The sequence below is a fragment of the Brassica napus genome, chromosome A2 (genome assembly GCF_020379485.1).
Source record: "Brassica napus cultivar Da-Ae chromosome A2, Da-Ae, whole genome shotgun sequence".
Lineage (NCBI taxonomy): Eukaryota > Viridiplantae > Streptophyta > Magnoliopsida > Brassicales > Brassicaceae > Brassica > Brassica napus.
In genome coordinates, this window is record NC_063435.1 from 11,428,372 (window position 1) to 11,441,992 (window position 13,621).

General features: G+C 36.9%; 2 protein-coding genes across 2 annotated transcripts; one reads left to right on the top strand and one right to left on the bottom strand.

The window, feature by feature from the left end:
• The first annotated feature begins 178 nt into the window (after positions 1–178).
• LOC106446185 (pollen receptor-like kinase 3) lies at positions 179–3,767 on the top strand. Its single transcript, XM_013887879.3, has 2 exons — positions 179–2,308; positions 2,495–3,767. Exons 1-2 carry the CDS (start codon positions 1,424–1,426, stop codon positions 3,485–3,487), a joined length of 1,878 nt encoding a protein of 625 aa, XP_013743333.2. The 5' UTR covers positions 179–1,423; the 3' UTR covers positions 3,488–3,767.
• A 1,748-nt stretch (positions 3,768–5,515) lies between these two features.
• On the bottom strand, positions 5,516–7,618 carry LOC106448345 (protein LAZY 4-like). The gene is made up of 4 exons (XM_048757344.1): positions 7,371–7,618; positions 6,941–7,019; positions 6,173–6,777; positions 5,516–6,086 (listed from the first exon to the last, which is right to left on the bottom strand). The coding sequence occupies exons 1-4, from the start codon at positions 7,374–7,376 to the stop codon at positions 5,763–5,765; spliced, it is 1,014 nt and encodes a 337-aa protein (XP_048613301.1). The 5' UTR covers positions 7,377–7,618; the 3' UTR covers positions 5,516–5,762.
• Positions 7,619–13,621: the final 6,003 nt, after the last annotated feature.

Sequence of the window (13,621 nt, forward strand, 5' to 3'; positions counted from 1 at the left end):
AGTTTTGCTTAGTCCTAAATCCTAATATGTTTTTTTTTTTGCTCAATTAAGGTTATCCTACGACAAAGTTAAATTTTAGTCGTTTTGTTTAATGAAGGTGTGCGTTGAATTTTCGTTAAAATAAGTTCCAGCACCAACAACAAGAAACTAAAGAATTTAACATGTATGAGACGTCAAAATATCATATAACAAATGTCGTAGACGATAGTGCCAAGAAGAATAAAATCATATTCAACACAACTTGCAAGATTTTTTAATGAGAATACAATACCTTGAACTTTGAAGAGTATACCATATAATGCACATCTACAGTTGAACAACATCTCGAGTCTATATATAATAATATATACATAAACATAATATATGTTTTTAGTGATGCAATGCAATATAGAAGCATTCAAGCAGTGCTTCTTTTGCTACACAAGACCATAGCAATATTTTACATGACGATCCCTATCTATGTTACACTCCTGTAGCTAAGGTAATCCAAAAATAAATAAAATGACTGCAGATCGTATAATATACAAATTTATGTGATGTCTGATAAGCAATGTTTGTAAATGTTACCATTGGTCCATTTGACGTTTCATTCATATATAGCTACGTCATTCATATACGTTGCAAATGGTTATATGTTGAAATATAATGTAAACAGTCATTTGCATTAATGTGTGACGGCGAAATAGAGCTTTGCGTTTCCATCGTTAGTTCGTTACCCAATGGAAGTAGGTCCGTTACAAACTTTTTTTTCTTTTTGCAAAAATGTCCGTTACAAACTTACAGCTAGTGATAAAGCAAACCGAATCTGACACCGACAGATACTTTGAATGTGAACAACAAAAAATTGGAACTTCTTCACAGGCTTCATACGGAATGTTAGAAACGAAAAGCATGTTTTTGAAACACAATCTGGTCCCGAGTATTCATTGAACAAGTTATTTATTTAAATTTTGTTTTAAAAATACAATCTGGGCACTAAATATTTAGCATTTTGAAATGCACGTATAACAAAACTATTATTTACACAAATGCAAGTTCTCCAAAAAAGTTAAAAAAAAATAATTGTAAAACCAAACTTCAATATGATTATAGTTTCTTAGATCAAGTTTGGGCTTGGACACTAACATCAAATGGTAGCCATATGGGCTACTAAAATGCATAGGCATCTAGTATTTCGTAATTGCTTTTGCCATTCTCAATTTTGACTCTTTCAACGACCATTCGCGCCATAAGCTCTTTATCCCCTCTCATTCAATGGATTACAAATGACAAAGAAAAAGAAAAGACAGAGCGAGAAACAAGACAGGAACAAAGAAAATTAGTAAATCACATCAGCAAAAAAAAAAGGAGAACTATTTTGGTTATTACGGAAAAAATTAAACAACTTTTTTAGAATTCCGGCGGCCTAGCACCTGTTAAGTAAATGGCCGTGGCCTGGCTAATTTGGCCGCTCATGCTATCTCTCACAGCACTTTCTGCTAACTCGTTAACCGAAGCAGAAGCATTGCTGAAATTCAAGGAATCACTAACAAACACCAAGTCTCTCGATTCTTGGACATTAGATTCAGAACCTTGCGGAGGAACACAACGATGGTTCGGATTGCTATGCAACAAAAACTCTGTTTTTGGTCTCCAAATCGAACAATTGGGTCTCACAGGAAACATTGACGTTGCACCCTTAGTCGACCTACCCGGTTTACGCACCATAAGCATAATGAACAACTCCTTCTCCGGTAAAATACCAGAGTTTAACCGATTAACCGCTCTGAAATCGATTTACTTATCAAACAATCGGTTCTCTGGTGATATCCCTCCTGATTATTTCACAAGAATGCTTTCCCTTAAGAAATTGTGGCTGTCGAACAACGAGTTCTCAGGCCACATCCCTCTCTCGCTGGCCACTACATTACCAAAACTGATGGAGCTACACCTCGAAAACAATCAATTCACTGGGATAATACCGAATTTCACCCAACCGGGTTTAGCTGATGTCAATCTCTCAAACAATCGGCTAACCGGAGAAATCCCACCCGGTTTGTCAAGATTCAAGGCGAGCAGTTTCGCGGGAAATTCTGACCTTTGTGGTGCAGAGCTAGCAACAACTTGCACGCAGCCGGGAATTTCGACTGCATCGATCTCAGCAGACGGAGACAAGAAAGATGAGTACAAGAGCAAATACTACATAGCATTCGGTACCCTAGGCATCCTTTTTATCCTTATCATATTCTTCTTATTCTTCCTAAAGAAGAGGAGGACGAGTATGCTTCGTACCTCTGAACAAGACAACAACGAGGATCAACAAATTCAGGTTAGTAGCAATACTAGAAGTGCATTTCTTTAGTATCCCGTTGGATCTATGCTTAGAGCATTTCTTTAATAGCGCGTTGGATCTATGTTTAGGCTGCTTAATATATCACCTGGCAACTTCGCAGCTTAAACACATCTAAGAGAAATCTGAAATTAAACAAACATAATTCTTGATGTGGTTTGATAGGTAACTGTTGACGGATCAAGAACTGGAGCGTCGAAGCATGGTACGCCGAGTAGTTTCCGCGAACTGAGGACAGATTTGGTGATGGTGAACAAAGAAAAAGGTGTTTTCGATTTAGACGAGTTACTAAAATCATCAGCTCACGTCCTCGGAGCTCCCAACGGCCAGCCTAACAGCGGGGGAAGCGTGGGATCCGCGTACAAGGCGGTGATCGCGAGCGGAGTCAAGGTGGTAGTGAAGCGAGTGACAGTGATGAATGAAGTGAGTATAGGCGTATTCGCACAAGAGATCAAAAACCTAGGAAGCTTGCGTCACAAGAACATACTAACGCCCCTGGCTTACCATTCCAGGCGAGACGAGAAGCTACTAGTATTCGAATTCATCCCTAATCTAAGCTTGCTTCACCGATTACGCAGCGATCAAAGCGAGGAGGATTCGCAACTAAACTGGCCTTCACGGTTTAAAATCATTCAAGGAATCGCGAGAGGGATGTGTTACCTCCACAGAGAGTTATCGTTTCTAACCTTACCTCACGGAAACCTAAAATCGAGCAACGTATTCCTCGCCGAAGACGGCGAGCCGCTGATCTCCGAGTTCGGACTCCAGAGATTGATCAACCCCGACGCTCAATCCCAATCCCTCGCCGCGTATAGCTCTCGCGACGCAACCGTCTCTGCGAAATCCGACGTTTATAGTTTCGGAGCCGTGGTGTTTGAGATCTTGACGGGGAAGTCCCCGACGCAATACGGGGGATTGGATCCGGCCGGTGGCGGGAATCTGGCGGAGTGGATTGGCTCCGACGTGGATCTGCTTCATCCGACGGTTGTAACTGCCGCTCGCGGTGATAAAATGGCGTGGGATGAGATAGAGAATGTTTTGCGGATCGGTGTGAGATGTATCGGAGAAGATCCAGATCGGCGACCGAGTATGATTGAAGTCGTTGAGGAACTAACGATGGATGATTCTAGCGACGACTTCATTTCTATAGAAACTTAGCTTCACCGTTGATTCTGGGATTCGATGAATTCCAACCGTTAGATTCATGTAGCACCATTTTTTTGTTTTCATTCTCTTTTCTTTAAATTTATATATGATGAAAAAAATAGCCGAGGTTACTTGTAACAAAAGTTTGTTTTAACGTTTTGGGCATATATGTGATGGATGCTCGATGTAGTTTTTTTTCTGTACGCTAATAGTATACAAACAAAAAAATAATAGCATGACAAAGGTGAATATTAACTTGTATTGCCTGGACCAAGGTCAATGTATTTGAAAAAAAAATTCAGCTAATTTGATTCCTAATACAATATATTACCATGTAATAAGGTTAAATACAATACATACATGAGTCCAAATAGTTTTGGCAATGATCATAATCAAGTTAAATGAAAGTGTAACACCGCCACGGATTGACAATGTGATTTTCTGTGCATTTGCATGTTAACACCATATGTTCTGCAGTCTGCAGAAGACTAAGCCAAATATTGCCATGGATTTTTTTTTGTGCTCTATTTATTATAAACGATTAGCCATGGATTTTTTTTATGTTTTTCGTCTTTTCAGCTCTCCATTGCTTACAGACACTGGAAGACAATGTCAAGACGAAGCTACATTAGTGTCGCCACGAGAAACAATTTGTTCTTTGCTCCTTTTCGAAAGCTATATGCTTAATTCGAAAATGTTGATTTTATAAATCCCTGGAGTACATTTACCGTGATGTGTTCACTTACGTGCTGCCTCTTTTATTTTAAAGTGTTCCAAATGAAATATTTAAGTATTCCAATTTAAGTTTAGTGTAAAATCATCTTAACCATTAGTGATACCATTGAAAATGTATGTTCCCAGTAGTTCTAGTAATAAAAAGGTGTTCTTAAATGAAAGCTGAGAGAGAATGTGTAGCCGTCGGCAAAAAGACAATGTGTAAATAAGATACCAAATCAATACTGTATTATTTTTTCAAATTGCTACTTCTTTTCAAATTACTCCAAGATTTTTTTTTTGTTAGCTTTCTAGGGATTTCTAAAATCAACATTTAAGAGGATAATTATTTTATAACTAGTCATTGACTAAAATTAAAAACGAAATAGTAAATTGTTAACAAATAAATGAAAACCTAACGGTGGGCATTTAAAATTAACGTTTTCCACTCATTTTTAACTGTTGATTATTTTAATCGTAATTATTAGAATATACGGATATAACAAGAAAATGATGAAAAAGACTTAGATAAATATATATACATATATATATATGATAATATATCACAGAAAATTAATCATTAATTTGAATCTGACAATCTGTAGTTGTCTTGTCTGAGTTAGAAGAAAAAAACATGGATACATTAAAGACTGAAGAATGACAGAACAGAGTGTTGAAAGAGAGGAATTCTTTTAATATAAAATAAGGTTATTCATCTGAAAAATATACTCCAAACGTGTAAATATATACTTCATTCCTCAGTTCCCCGAAATAAGTATTTTCTAGAGTATTCATACATATTAAAGAAAGAATTAATTTTTTACAATTGAATTTATTATTTATTTTACTATACATTTTCCAATAAATATAACTCATTAACTCAATATTATTCAACCAATTCAAATATTTTCAATTAATATTTCTTAAAAGTATACAATTTTCAATATTAACTACTAAAAGTACTTTCAAATTTTAGAAAATCTATAATTTTGGAACAAAAAATAAATCTAGAAAATTTTACTTTCAGGAACAGAGGGAGTAAAATTCTTTCTTTGCACACATGTATGTACGCATATCTCAGAGCATCTCCAACTCCACTCTTTTTTCACTTTAAAATAGAGTTTAGAATAAAAATGCTCCATTGATACTCTATTTTCTACTCTATAATAGAATAAACACTTTTTTTTTGTTAATAACTCCATTTTTTACTCTAAAATAAAATACCAGTGAAGCAATATCCAACTCTATTATAGAATTATTCTATTTTAAAAGAAAAATAGATTAAACCGTTGGAGATGGTCTCACGTACTGTATTCTATGTTTGAATTTCCTGAACATGTTTGTTTTTTATGAACACAAACATGCAAAAAAGGACACTTATGGGATCTACATATAGATGATACCCAAAAAATTAATCAAAAAGAAAAAGAAAATCGATTGATCACTTCTTTCTGATTTTTCTTTGTCTTGATATCAATGAATATTCTCTATCTGCAAAGACATAAGATCTAACATCAGATTTAGCATTAAAAGATGCAAAATTAATGAGGTTGAGATTCATTGTTCAAATTAACTATATTACCTGTACTTTCCTGTAAGAATCTGAGTAGGGGTAAAGTGAATCAGATCTCAAGAACAATGACTGCAACCAAAAAGAAGATGATGAAAATAGAATTAGTTCATGGACGACTTCTTTTGTTTTGAAAAGAAATAAAAAGATTTTAAACTCACAGTCAGAATCTGTTTTGACCCATGTACTCCCATCGCTACTACTTCTTCCTTCTTCTTCCTTATTCTTTAATGAAAGTTGTTGCCTGTCTTGCACGTATCTACACGTTGATGTTTCCTTTGGACAAGCTCGAGTATTAATCTTCTTGAGTAGCATTACTCTCAGAAACTGTATATATCATGTAAAAGCAATAAGGTACATGAACAAAACACTTTAACTAGTATCCGAAATGGTGTTAGGAGATTAAGTTGTACCTTCTCCATTCTCGATTCTTGAAACGTGTCTCTCAAGCCAGGGTTAGGAAGAGGAGAGTGCCCCTCTGTACATACAAACATCTTCTTGAGGAGATAAGAAACAGAGGTTTTGCTCCAATCTCTCTTAGCCTTCATCTTACTTTTACTCCCTGTAGAAATAGCTTTGCATCTCCCCAAAATAGTACTAATCGCACGCTCAATGTCTTCTTGGTTCTCATCAGAATCTCCACCACCTGAAAACGCGTTGCTGATTCGTCTATCGACTTCAAAACTCGAAGGACAATTCAAGAATCTATCCAAAGGAAGATTCTCAAGTTCTTTGTTCACATCAGACTTCCTCTTCTTGTTCTTTCTTGTCAAGAGCTTCGTCAGCTCATTTTGTAGTTTCCCAACTTCCTCGGGAGTAAAATCTTCAAGATCATCGGATAAAGAAAGATCGTGATTTCTATCTTGCGCTTTACCTTCCACGTGCATGTTAGAAGTCTTCTCTTCTTGAATCACTTCTTGAACAACATGTATTGGGGTTTGATCTTTGATCAAGGTACCGAACGTTCCAATGGCAAGTAATCCGTGAGGCCAATCACTGAACTCTTCTCGTGATTGATCTGTATGAAACATAAGGCAAACAAAAATGATCAGAGAGCCACTTAATTAGGAGGGGTTGCTTTGCACATATCCAAGTAGACAACTACTTTGGTTATTTAAAAGGTGTTTGTTTCAACGTATAAGTCAGACATTAGATTATAATTTATGTGATCTTTAACTTACGAGAACAAGCAGATGATGTTCTTGGTCTATGAGTATTCGCTTGTTTACCATGTAGCTTATTATGCATCCACCCAAAGAGCTGAAAAAGCAACAAAAAACATTTATGGGTACTTAGCGCATCAACAAGTTTTTTAACCATGGTTTCTCATCAATTAATATTTATATAATTTAGTAATAAAATTTTAAATAATTACAAAAAAGTTCAACCACTAATAAGGTGATACATTGCAAACCAATTCTCAACATTTTCCGTAAGTCTATAAGAGACTTTTCTTTCTACAATTCTGGTTTTCTCAGCTTCTTCTTTTTCATTTATTTTATTGTTTAAACTGTGAAAATTTTGTTGAAAAACCCATAAATGATGATGTTCTTATGTTCATTTTCAGACACCGTCTAATAAATCAATGAATATGAGTGTGATGAAACGAACCTTCATGTCTTACTGACCCCGACGAAGAAGAAGAGGAAGAGGTGAAAAAAGAAATGAAATAACTCCTGTTCTTGCTGAATCAAGAAGCTTAAATACACGTAGAAAATCAAAACTAAGATCTTTGAATGTTTTTGATGAATTTGATGGTTCAAGTTCCAAAATTGACGGCCTTATTTCTTCAAAAAATAAAGCAGGAATAATTTTTTTTTTCTAATGAACTCTGGATTTGATTGGTTAACTTCTGTTCAATTCTCACACTCTTCTTTATAGATAGACCTCACGACGTACGGCTCATATCTCCATGCAAACGATCGTGGTCCAACGAAACATTTTTCCGAGCATATTTAATTTGTATATAGCTTAGTTAATATTATAAAATGCTTAACTATATTATAAAAATTTATTTTGTATAGGAGAGAACGTCACGGCTTTGAATATAGCGGCATTTCGTATGATCATATACCGTCTCAGATCTCTTTTTACCAATTTTCGACTATCTATAAAAGGATATAAAAGTTAGATCGAATCCCAAGATAAGCATTAGTTTTGTCATTGAGTGGTTACTATGTTGACACGAATATATAGAGGCTTCTACACATTTTGTTATTTGTGTGATCTGTATCCTTTTTTTGTGTGATCATATGAGATATATACGGTTATGTATGTGCATAAATTGGCTTAATTTTCGAATTAGTAGCAGAGATTGCCATATAAGTTTTAAACCAAATAAAGCCGTTACCACTTGGAAAATTTATAATATTATTACTTGAAATAAAATATAGATTAATCAATGGTTTAGTTGATGTGTAGATGGCCTTCTTTCTTCCAGTCTGTTATTTCAGTATGACAACTCAGCCTCGGCGAATGAAGGTACGTTATTGTAAGATGATAAGAACTTATAAATCTTAGAAAAAATCTAATGAATAAAAATGTGATACTATCGGACATGGTAGGGCCAGTTAATTTGAAGCAAGCGTTAGTGTTGTTGTTCTCCTGATTTGAAAACCGGTGAGAAGAATGTTTTACGCCATCAATAATATCAGTAAAGGCTTATTCCGGACAATGGAAAAGACTAGGATCCAAAGGCCAAACTCCTCTTAGTTAATAAAAAAAATGTAGCAGATGGCGTGCAATTTCCCAAGTATAAATTAAAAATAGCTTTCGGTGTCTTCTTTAGTTAGTTACCGTATAAATCAAACAGCATAAAATATTTTATTGAACATCATTTGTTTTAATTCTTTCAAAACAAAACATCCATTCGTTCTAGTTTGTGGCCTTAAATTGTGAAACGTGTTCTTAAAATTGCACTTTAATTTTTTTGATCCACACGTAATTTCTGACATGTTCATTATTATTGTAAGGCTAATATGAAATTATCAAAATTCTAAAAGGGAAAGAGACAAAAAGAAAGGGTGAAATTTTAAAGGGCAGACCCCACGAAGAACTCATGCCATTGCCCCCTTGTCCTCTGGAATTCTAAGATCATAGTCTGTCTGTACACTTTTTCTTTTTTTGATCTAATATTGTATCTCTATCTTCCAGCAAATAATGTATATAACTTATTTTATCTAATCATATTTTTGATGGCAAACTAATCCTATATATTACGCTTTCGATGATGCCAGGTTTGTATTATAAAGTTATATTAGCTTTTGAGTGCAGATAGTAATTTTTTTTTATGTTCACTTTTTATTTGTTTCTCATTTCAACTGTTATGTATTTTTGATGTTTCAACCACTACAAGAAAACATCGGTATTCTGACGGACGTTCCGACGGAAAATGAATTCCTCGGAATATACCGAGGAATGTCCGAGGCAATTCCGAGGAAACACAAAATTTGGCTTCCTCGGAATTTCCTCGGAATATTCCGACGAAATTCCAAGGAAAATTCATCTCGTCGGAATATTCCGACGGAATACCGAGGAAACTAGTATTCCTCGGAAAAAACCGATGAATTCCGAGGAAATATTATAGACGTTAGAGAGCCGTTAGAGAGCCGTTGGGGGATTTTAAAAATTCCGAGGAAATTCCGACGAACTAGCCGTTTGCATCGGAATTCCGTCGGAATTTCCTCGGTCCGTCGGCAGGATTTCAACTATAAATACAAGTACCCCTCTTCCTCTTCATTCACTCCATATCTTCATCCTCCCTCTCACTTTCTTTACACACGAATTTCATTCATAAAAAAACATGTCTTCTTCAAATTATTTTCGTTCTTGGATCGATCGACCTCATTTAGATCCGAACACGAGATTGCTTACGGAAGAATACCAACAAGGTATAACCGAATTCATGGGGTTAGTTCACCGACAACCGGAAGCAAAAACAGGTATGTTAAGATGTCCTTGCTCTAATAGTAAAAATAAAAAAGTTATTAAACAATGGGATGTTTGGACTCATCTATATTTGAGTGGGTTTACACGAAGTTACAAAATTTGGTATCATCATGGAGAAACTGATTATGAACATGGTAGTACTAGCGAACCTCAGCCAGCGGTTAGATTAGAAGATCCAATTAGAACGGATGTAGATTACGGTGTAGGTACTGAGCAGATGGTAAATGATCATTTTAGAGGGGAAGATTTACCCAATGCCGAAGCTAGGAGATTTTATGATATGTTGGATGCTGGAAAGCAACCATTGTACGAAGGTTGCAGAGATGGTCATTCAGCTTTATCATCTGCTACAAGATTGATGGGCATTAAGACGGATTATAATTTGGCTGAAGACTGTGTGGATGCGATTGCTGATTATGTAAAAGGTATTCTACCCGAAGATAATGTAGCTCCTGGCTCATACTACGAGGTTCAGAAACTCGTAGCTGGTCTTGGTTTATCGTATCAGGTAATAGATGTATGCAGAGACAACTGCATGATTTATTGGAGGGCGGATGAACAGCGGGTTTCATGCAAATTTTGTGGGAAGCCTCGTTATAAAGATACGAGTGGAAGAGTTCCAGTACCATATAAAAGGATGTGGTATTTGCCTTTGACGGAAAGGTTGCAGAGGCTGTATCTGTCTGAACGCACAGCGCAACCAATGAGATGGCATGCAGAGCACTCAACAGATGGTGAGATCAGACATCCTTCAGATGCAAAAGCGTGGAAGCATTTCCAATCAAAATATCCCGACTTTGCATATGAGAGAAGAAATGTCTACCTTGGATTATGTACTGATGGTTTCAGCCCGTTTGGCAAGAGTGGAAGACAGTATTCTCTATGGCCAGTCATTCTTACACCATACAACCTACCCCCAAACTTGTGCTTGCGACGAGAGTTTTTGTTTCTCTCGATTCTCGTCGCAGAGCATCCTAAGAGATCATTTGATGTGTTTCTTCAGCCACTAATATATGAGTTGCAACAACTATGGGCTCAAGGTGCTGAAACATACGATGTTTCGTGTAAAGAAAACTTTCAAATGCGGGCAGTACTAATGTGGACAATAAGTGATTTTCCAGCATATGGTATGTTATCTGGATGGACAACGCATGGAAGGCTATCATGTCCATATTGTCAAGATAACACTGATGCTTTCCAACTAAAACACGGAAGGAAAACGTGTTGGTTTGACTGTCACAGGAGATTTCTACCACCAGATCATCCATATCGTAGAAGTAGGAATTTGTTTACGAAGAACAAGAGGGTGTTTGACAGTCCACCTCCGGAAATTCGTGGGAAAGATTTGAAGACACAACTTAGAGATTTTGGTGCAGAAAGGACGCCAGACGTCGGTGGACATGAGCGTTTTCCGGTAGATGGTGTTGGAAACCTACATAACTGGCACAAAAAAAGTATTTTTTGGGATCTGCCATACTGGGAGGATCATCTACTAAGGCATAATTTAGATGTCATGCATATTGAGAAGAACTTTTTTGACAATCTCATGAACACGATCCTTAATGTTCAAGGTAAAACAAAGGATAATTTGAAGTCAAGACTGGATTTAGTCGATATATGTGATCGTTCAGAACTTCATGTTGATGAGAGTGGTAGGGCTCCTTTTCCCATATACCGACTTGATGCAGCGGGAAAGGATGCGTTCTTTGATTGGATTTCAAACGATGTGGAATTTCCAGACGGTTACGCATCTAATTTGCGTAACTGTATCGACAGAAAGGAAGGAAAGTTTACTGGCTTGAAAAGCCATGATTGCCATGTAATGATGCAGCGCCTCCTTCCGTTTGCCTTCAAGGAACTATTACCACGAAATGTTCATGAAGCAATTGCAGGGATAAGTGGTTTCTTCCGCGATTTATGCACAAGATCAGTGACTCTTGAAGGTATTGAAAATTTGAAGACTAACATAGCTGTGATTCAGTGCAACCTTGAGAAGATATTTCCTCCCTCATTTTTTGATGTTATGGAGCATCTTGTTATTCACCTGGTAAGAGAATTGGAACTTGGTGGTCCTGTGCAGTATAGATGGATGTATCTGTATGAGCGGTATATGTTCCATTTGAAGAAGATGGTAAAAAATTTAAGTAGGGTGGAAGGGTCTATAGTCGCACAGATGATCAATGAAGAAACTTCAAACTTTGCCGAGTACTACTTTCCAGCAGAAGTTCAGACCAAAAACAGAAGACCTGCTCGGCATGATGATAGAGGCGAACGGGCAACATATCATTGGAAGGTTCCAGACATTTTCACAGACGTTGGACGACTTAGCGGAAAACCAAAGGACCGTCGACTTACTGATCAGGAGCGCAGTCATTTGCAAACATATTTACTCACCAACTGCGAAGATGTTCTTCAATATGAAAGGATTTTCATGGCAGAAAAGCGGTTCGAATATAGATACGCCACAGAGGACGAACTAGAAGAAATGAAGCAGAGAGAATTTGGTGGATGGATGTTTACTTATGTGAGTGATGGTTTGGCAAGAGGTGAAACATTTGACGATTGGATACGCGAGATGGTCGTTGGACCAAACTTTGTTGTGAAGTCATATCCGAGATTTTGTACTCGAGGATATGCATTCACAACTCAGAAGAGGAGACGTTCGAGTACGACTTACGATGCTGGTGTTTGTTCTGCATCAGGAGATGATGTATACTACGGACACATAAATGAGATTTTGGAAATCAAGTATTTGGGCATGGTTGGATTGCGCTGTACTGTTTTCTATTGTGATTGGCACGACAACACTCCAGATCGAGGTGTGAGAACAGATGCATTTGGTGTTACATCAGTAAATTCAAGACGAAAGCTGCAATATTATGATCCTTTCATTCTTGCTTCTCAGGCCGATCAGGTTTGTTATATCAAGTACCCCCGGGTAAGGAACAGAGATGATCCATGGGTTACTGTTACAAGACTCAACCCGAGAGGCCGAGTTCAGGGATGTTCTGAGCTGGAAGACCCACTACAACCAAGCACATCCGGCAACTTAAGTGCAGCAGAAGATTTAGGTGGAGTTGGCCTTGTAGTCGATTTAACCGACTTCGGAGAGGAAGCCGCCGTTCACGTAGAGGATGAACCAGTGATTGGAGAGTTTCACCAAGATCCAGATTCAGATTCATCTGGTGATGACGACTCGGAAACAGACTAGCGTCGACCTTTTTTTTTTTTTTTAAATATAAATACCGAGGAAATTCCGAGGACAGATAGGTTTTCCTCGGAATTTTTTCGGAATAGATCTTCTCGATTTAGGGACTTGATTATAGATTCCTTTTCCTCGGAATCTCCTCGGAAGTTTCCGAGGAAATTCTGACTAAGTAAAGAATTCCTCGGAATTTCCTCGGAAATTTCTGAGGAAATCCCGAGGAACATGGGGATTTGATTATAGATTCTTTTTCCTCGGAATCTCCTCGGAATTTTCCGAGGAAATCCCGACGAAGATAATTATTTCCTCGGAATTCCCTCGGAAATTTCCGAGGAAATTCCGAGGAACTTGGGGTTTTAAACCGAAAACAACGTTTTACGGATTGAATAACACGTATATAACCTTCATTAAGTGTCTTAACCAGATTATGATGTTTGGAACTAGGAACTTTGGTGTTTTATCCAATAACAAACACTTTTACGATTCCATGAACGAAAACCACACAACATAAGAGAAACACTTATACACTTTAATAAACGGTAAAGGGAATACTTACAATTATTTTTGAAATTGTGTTACTTCATGGTTTATGATCATCTATACAAAGAATCCTCAATGGTATGCATTATAATTGTATAAGAAATGAAATACGGCGAAAATAATCGATGTTTTAAAACCCTAAACCCTGGTTCCTCAGAATTTCCTCGGT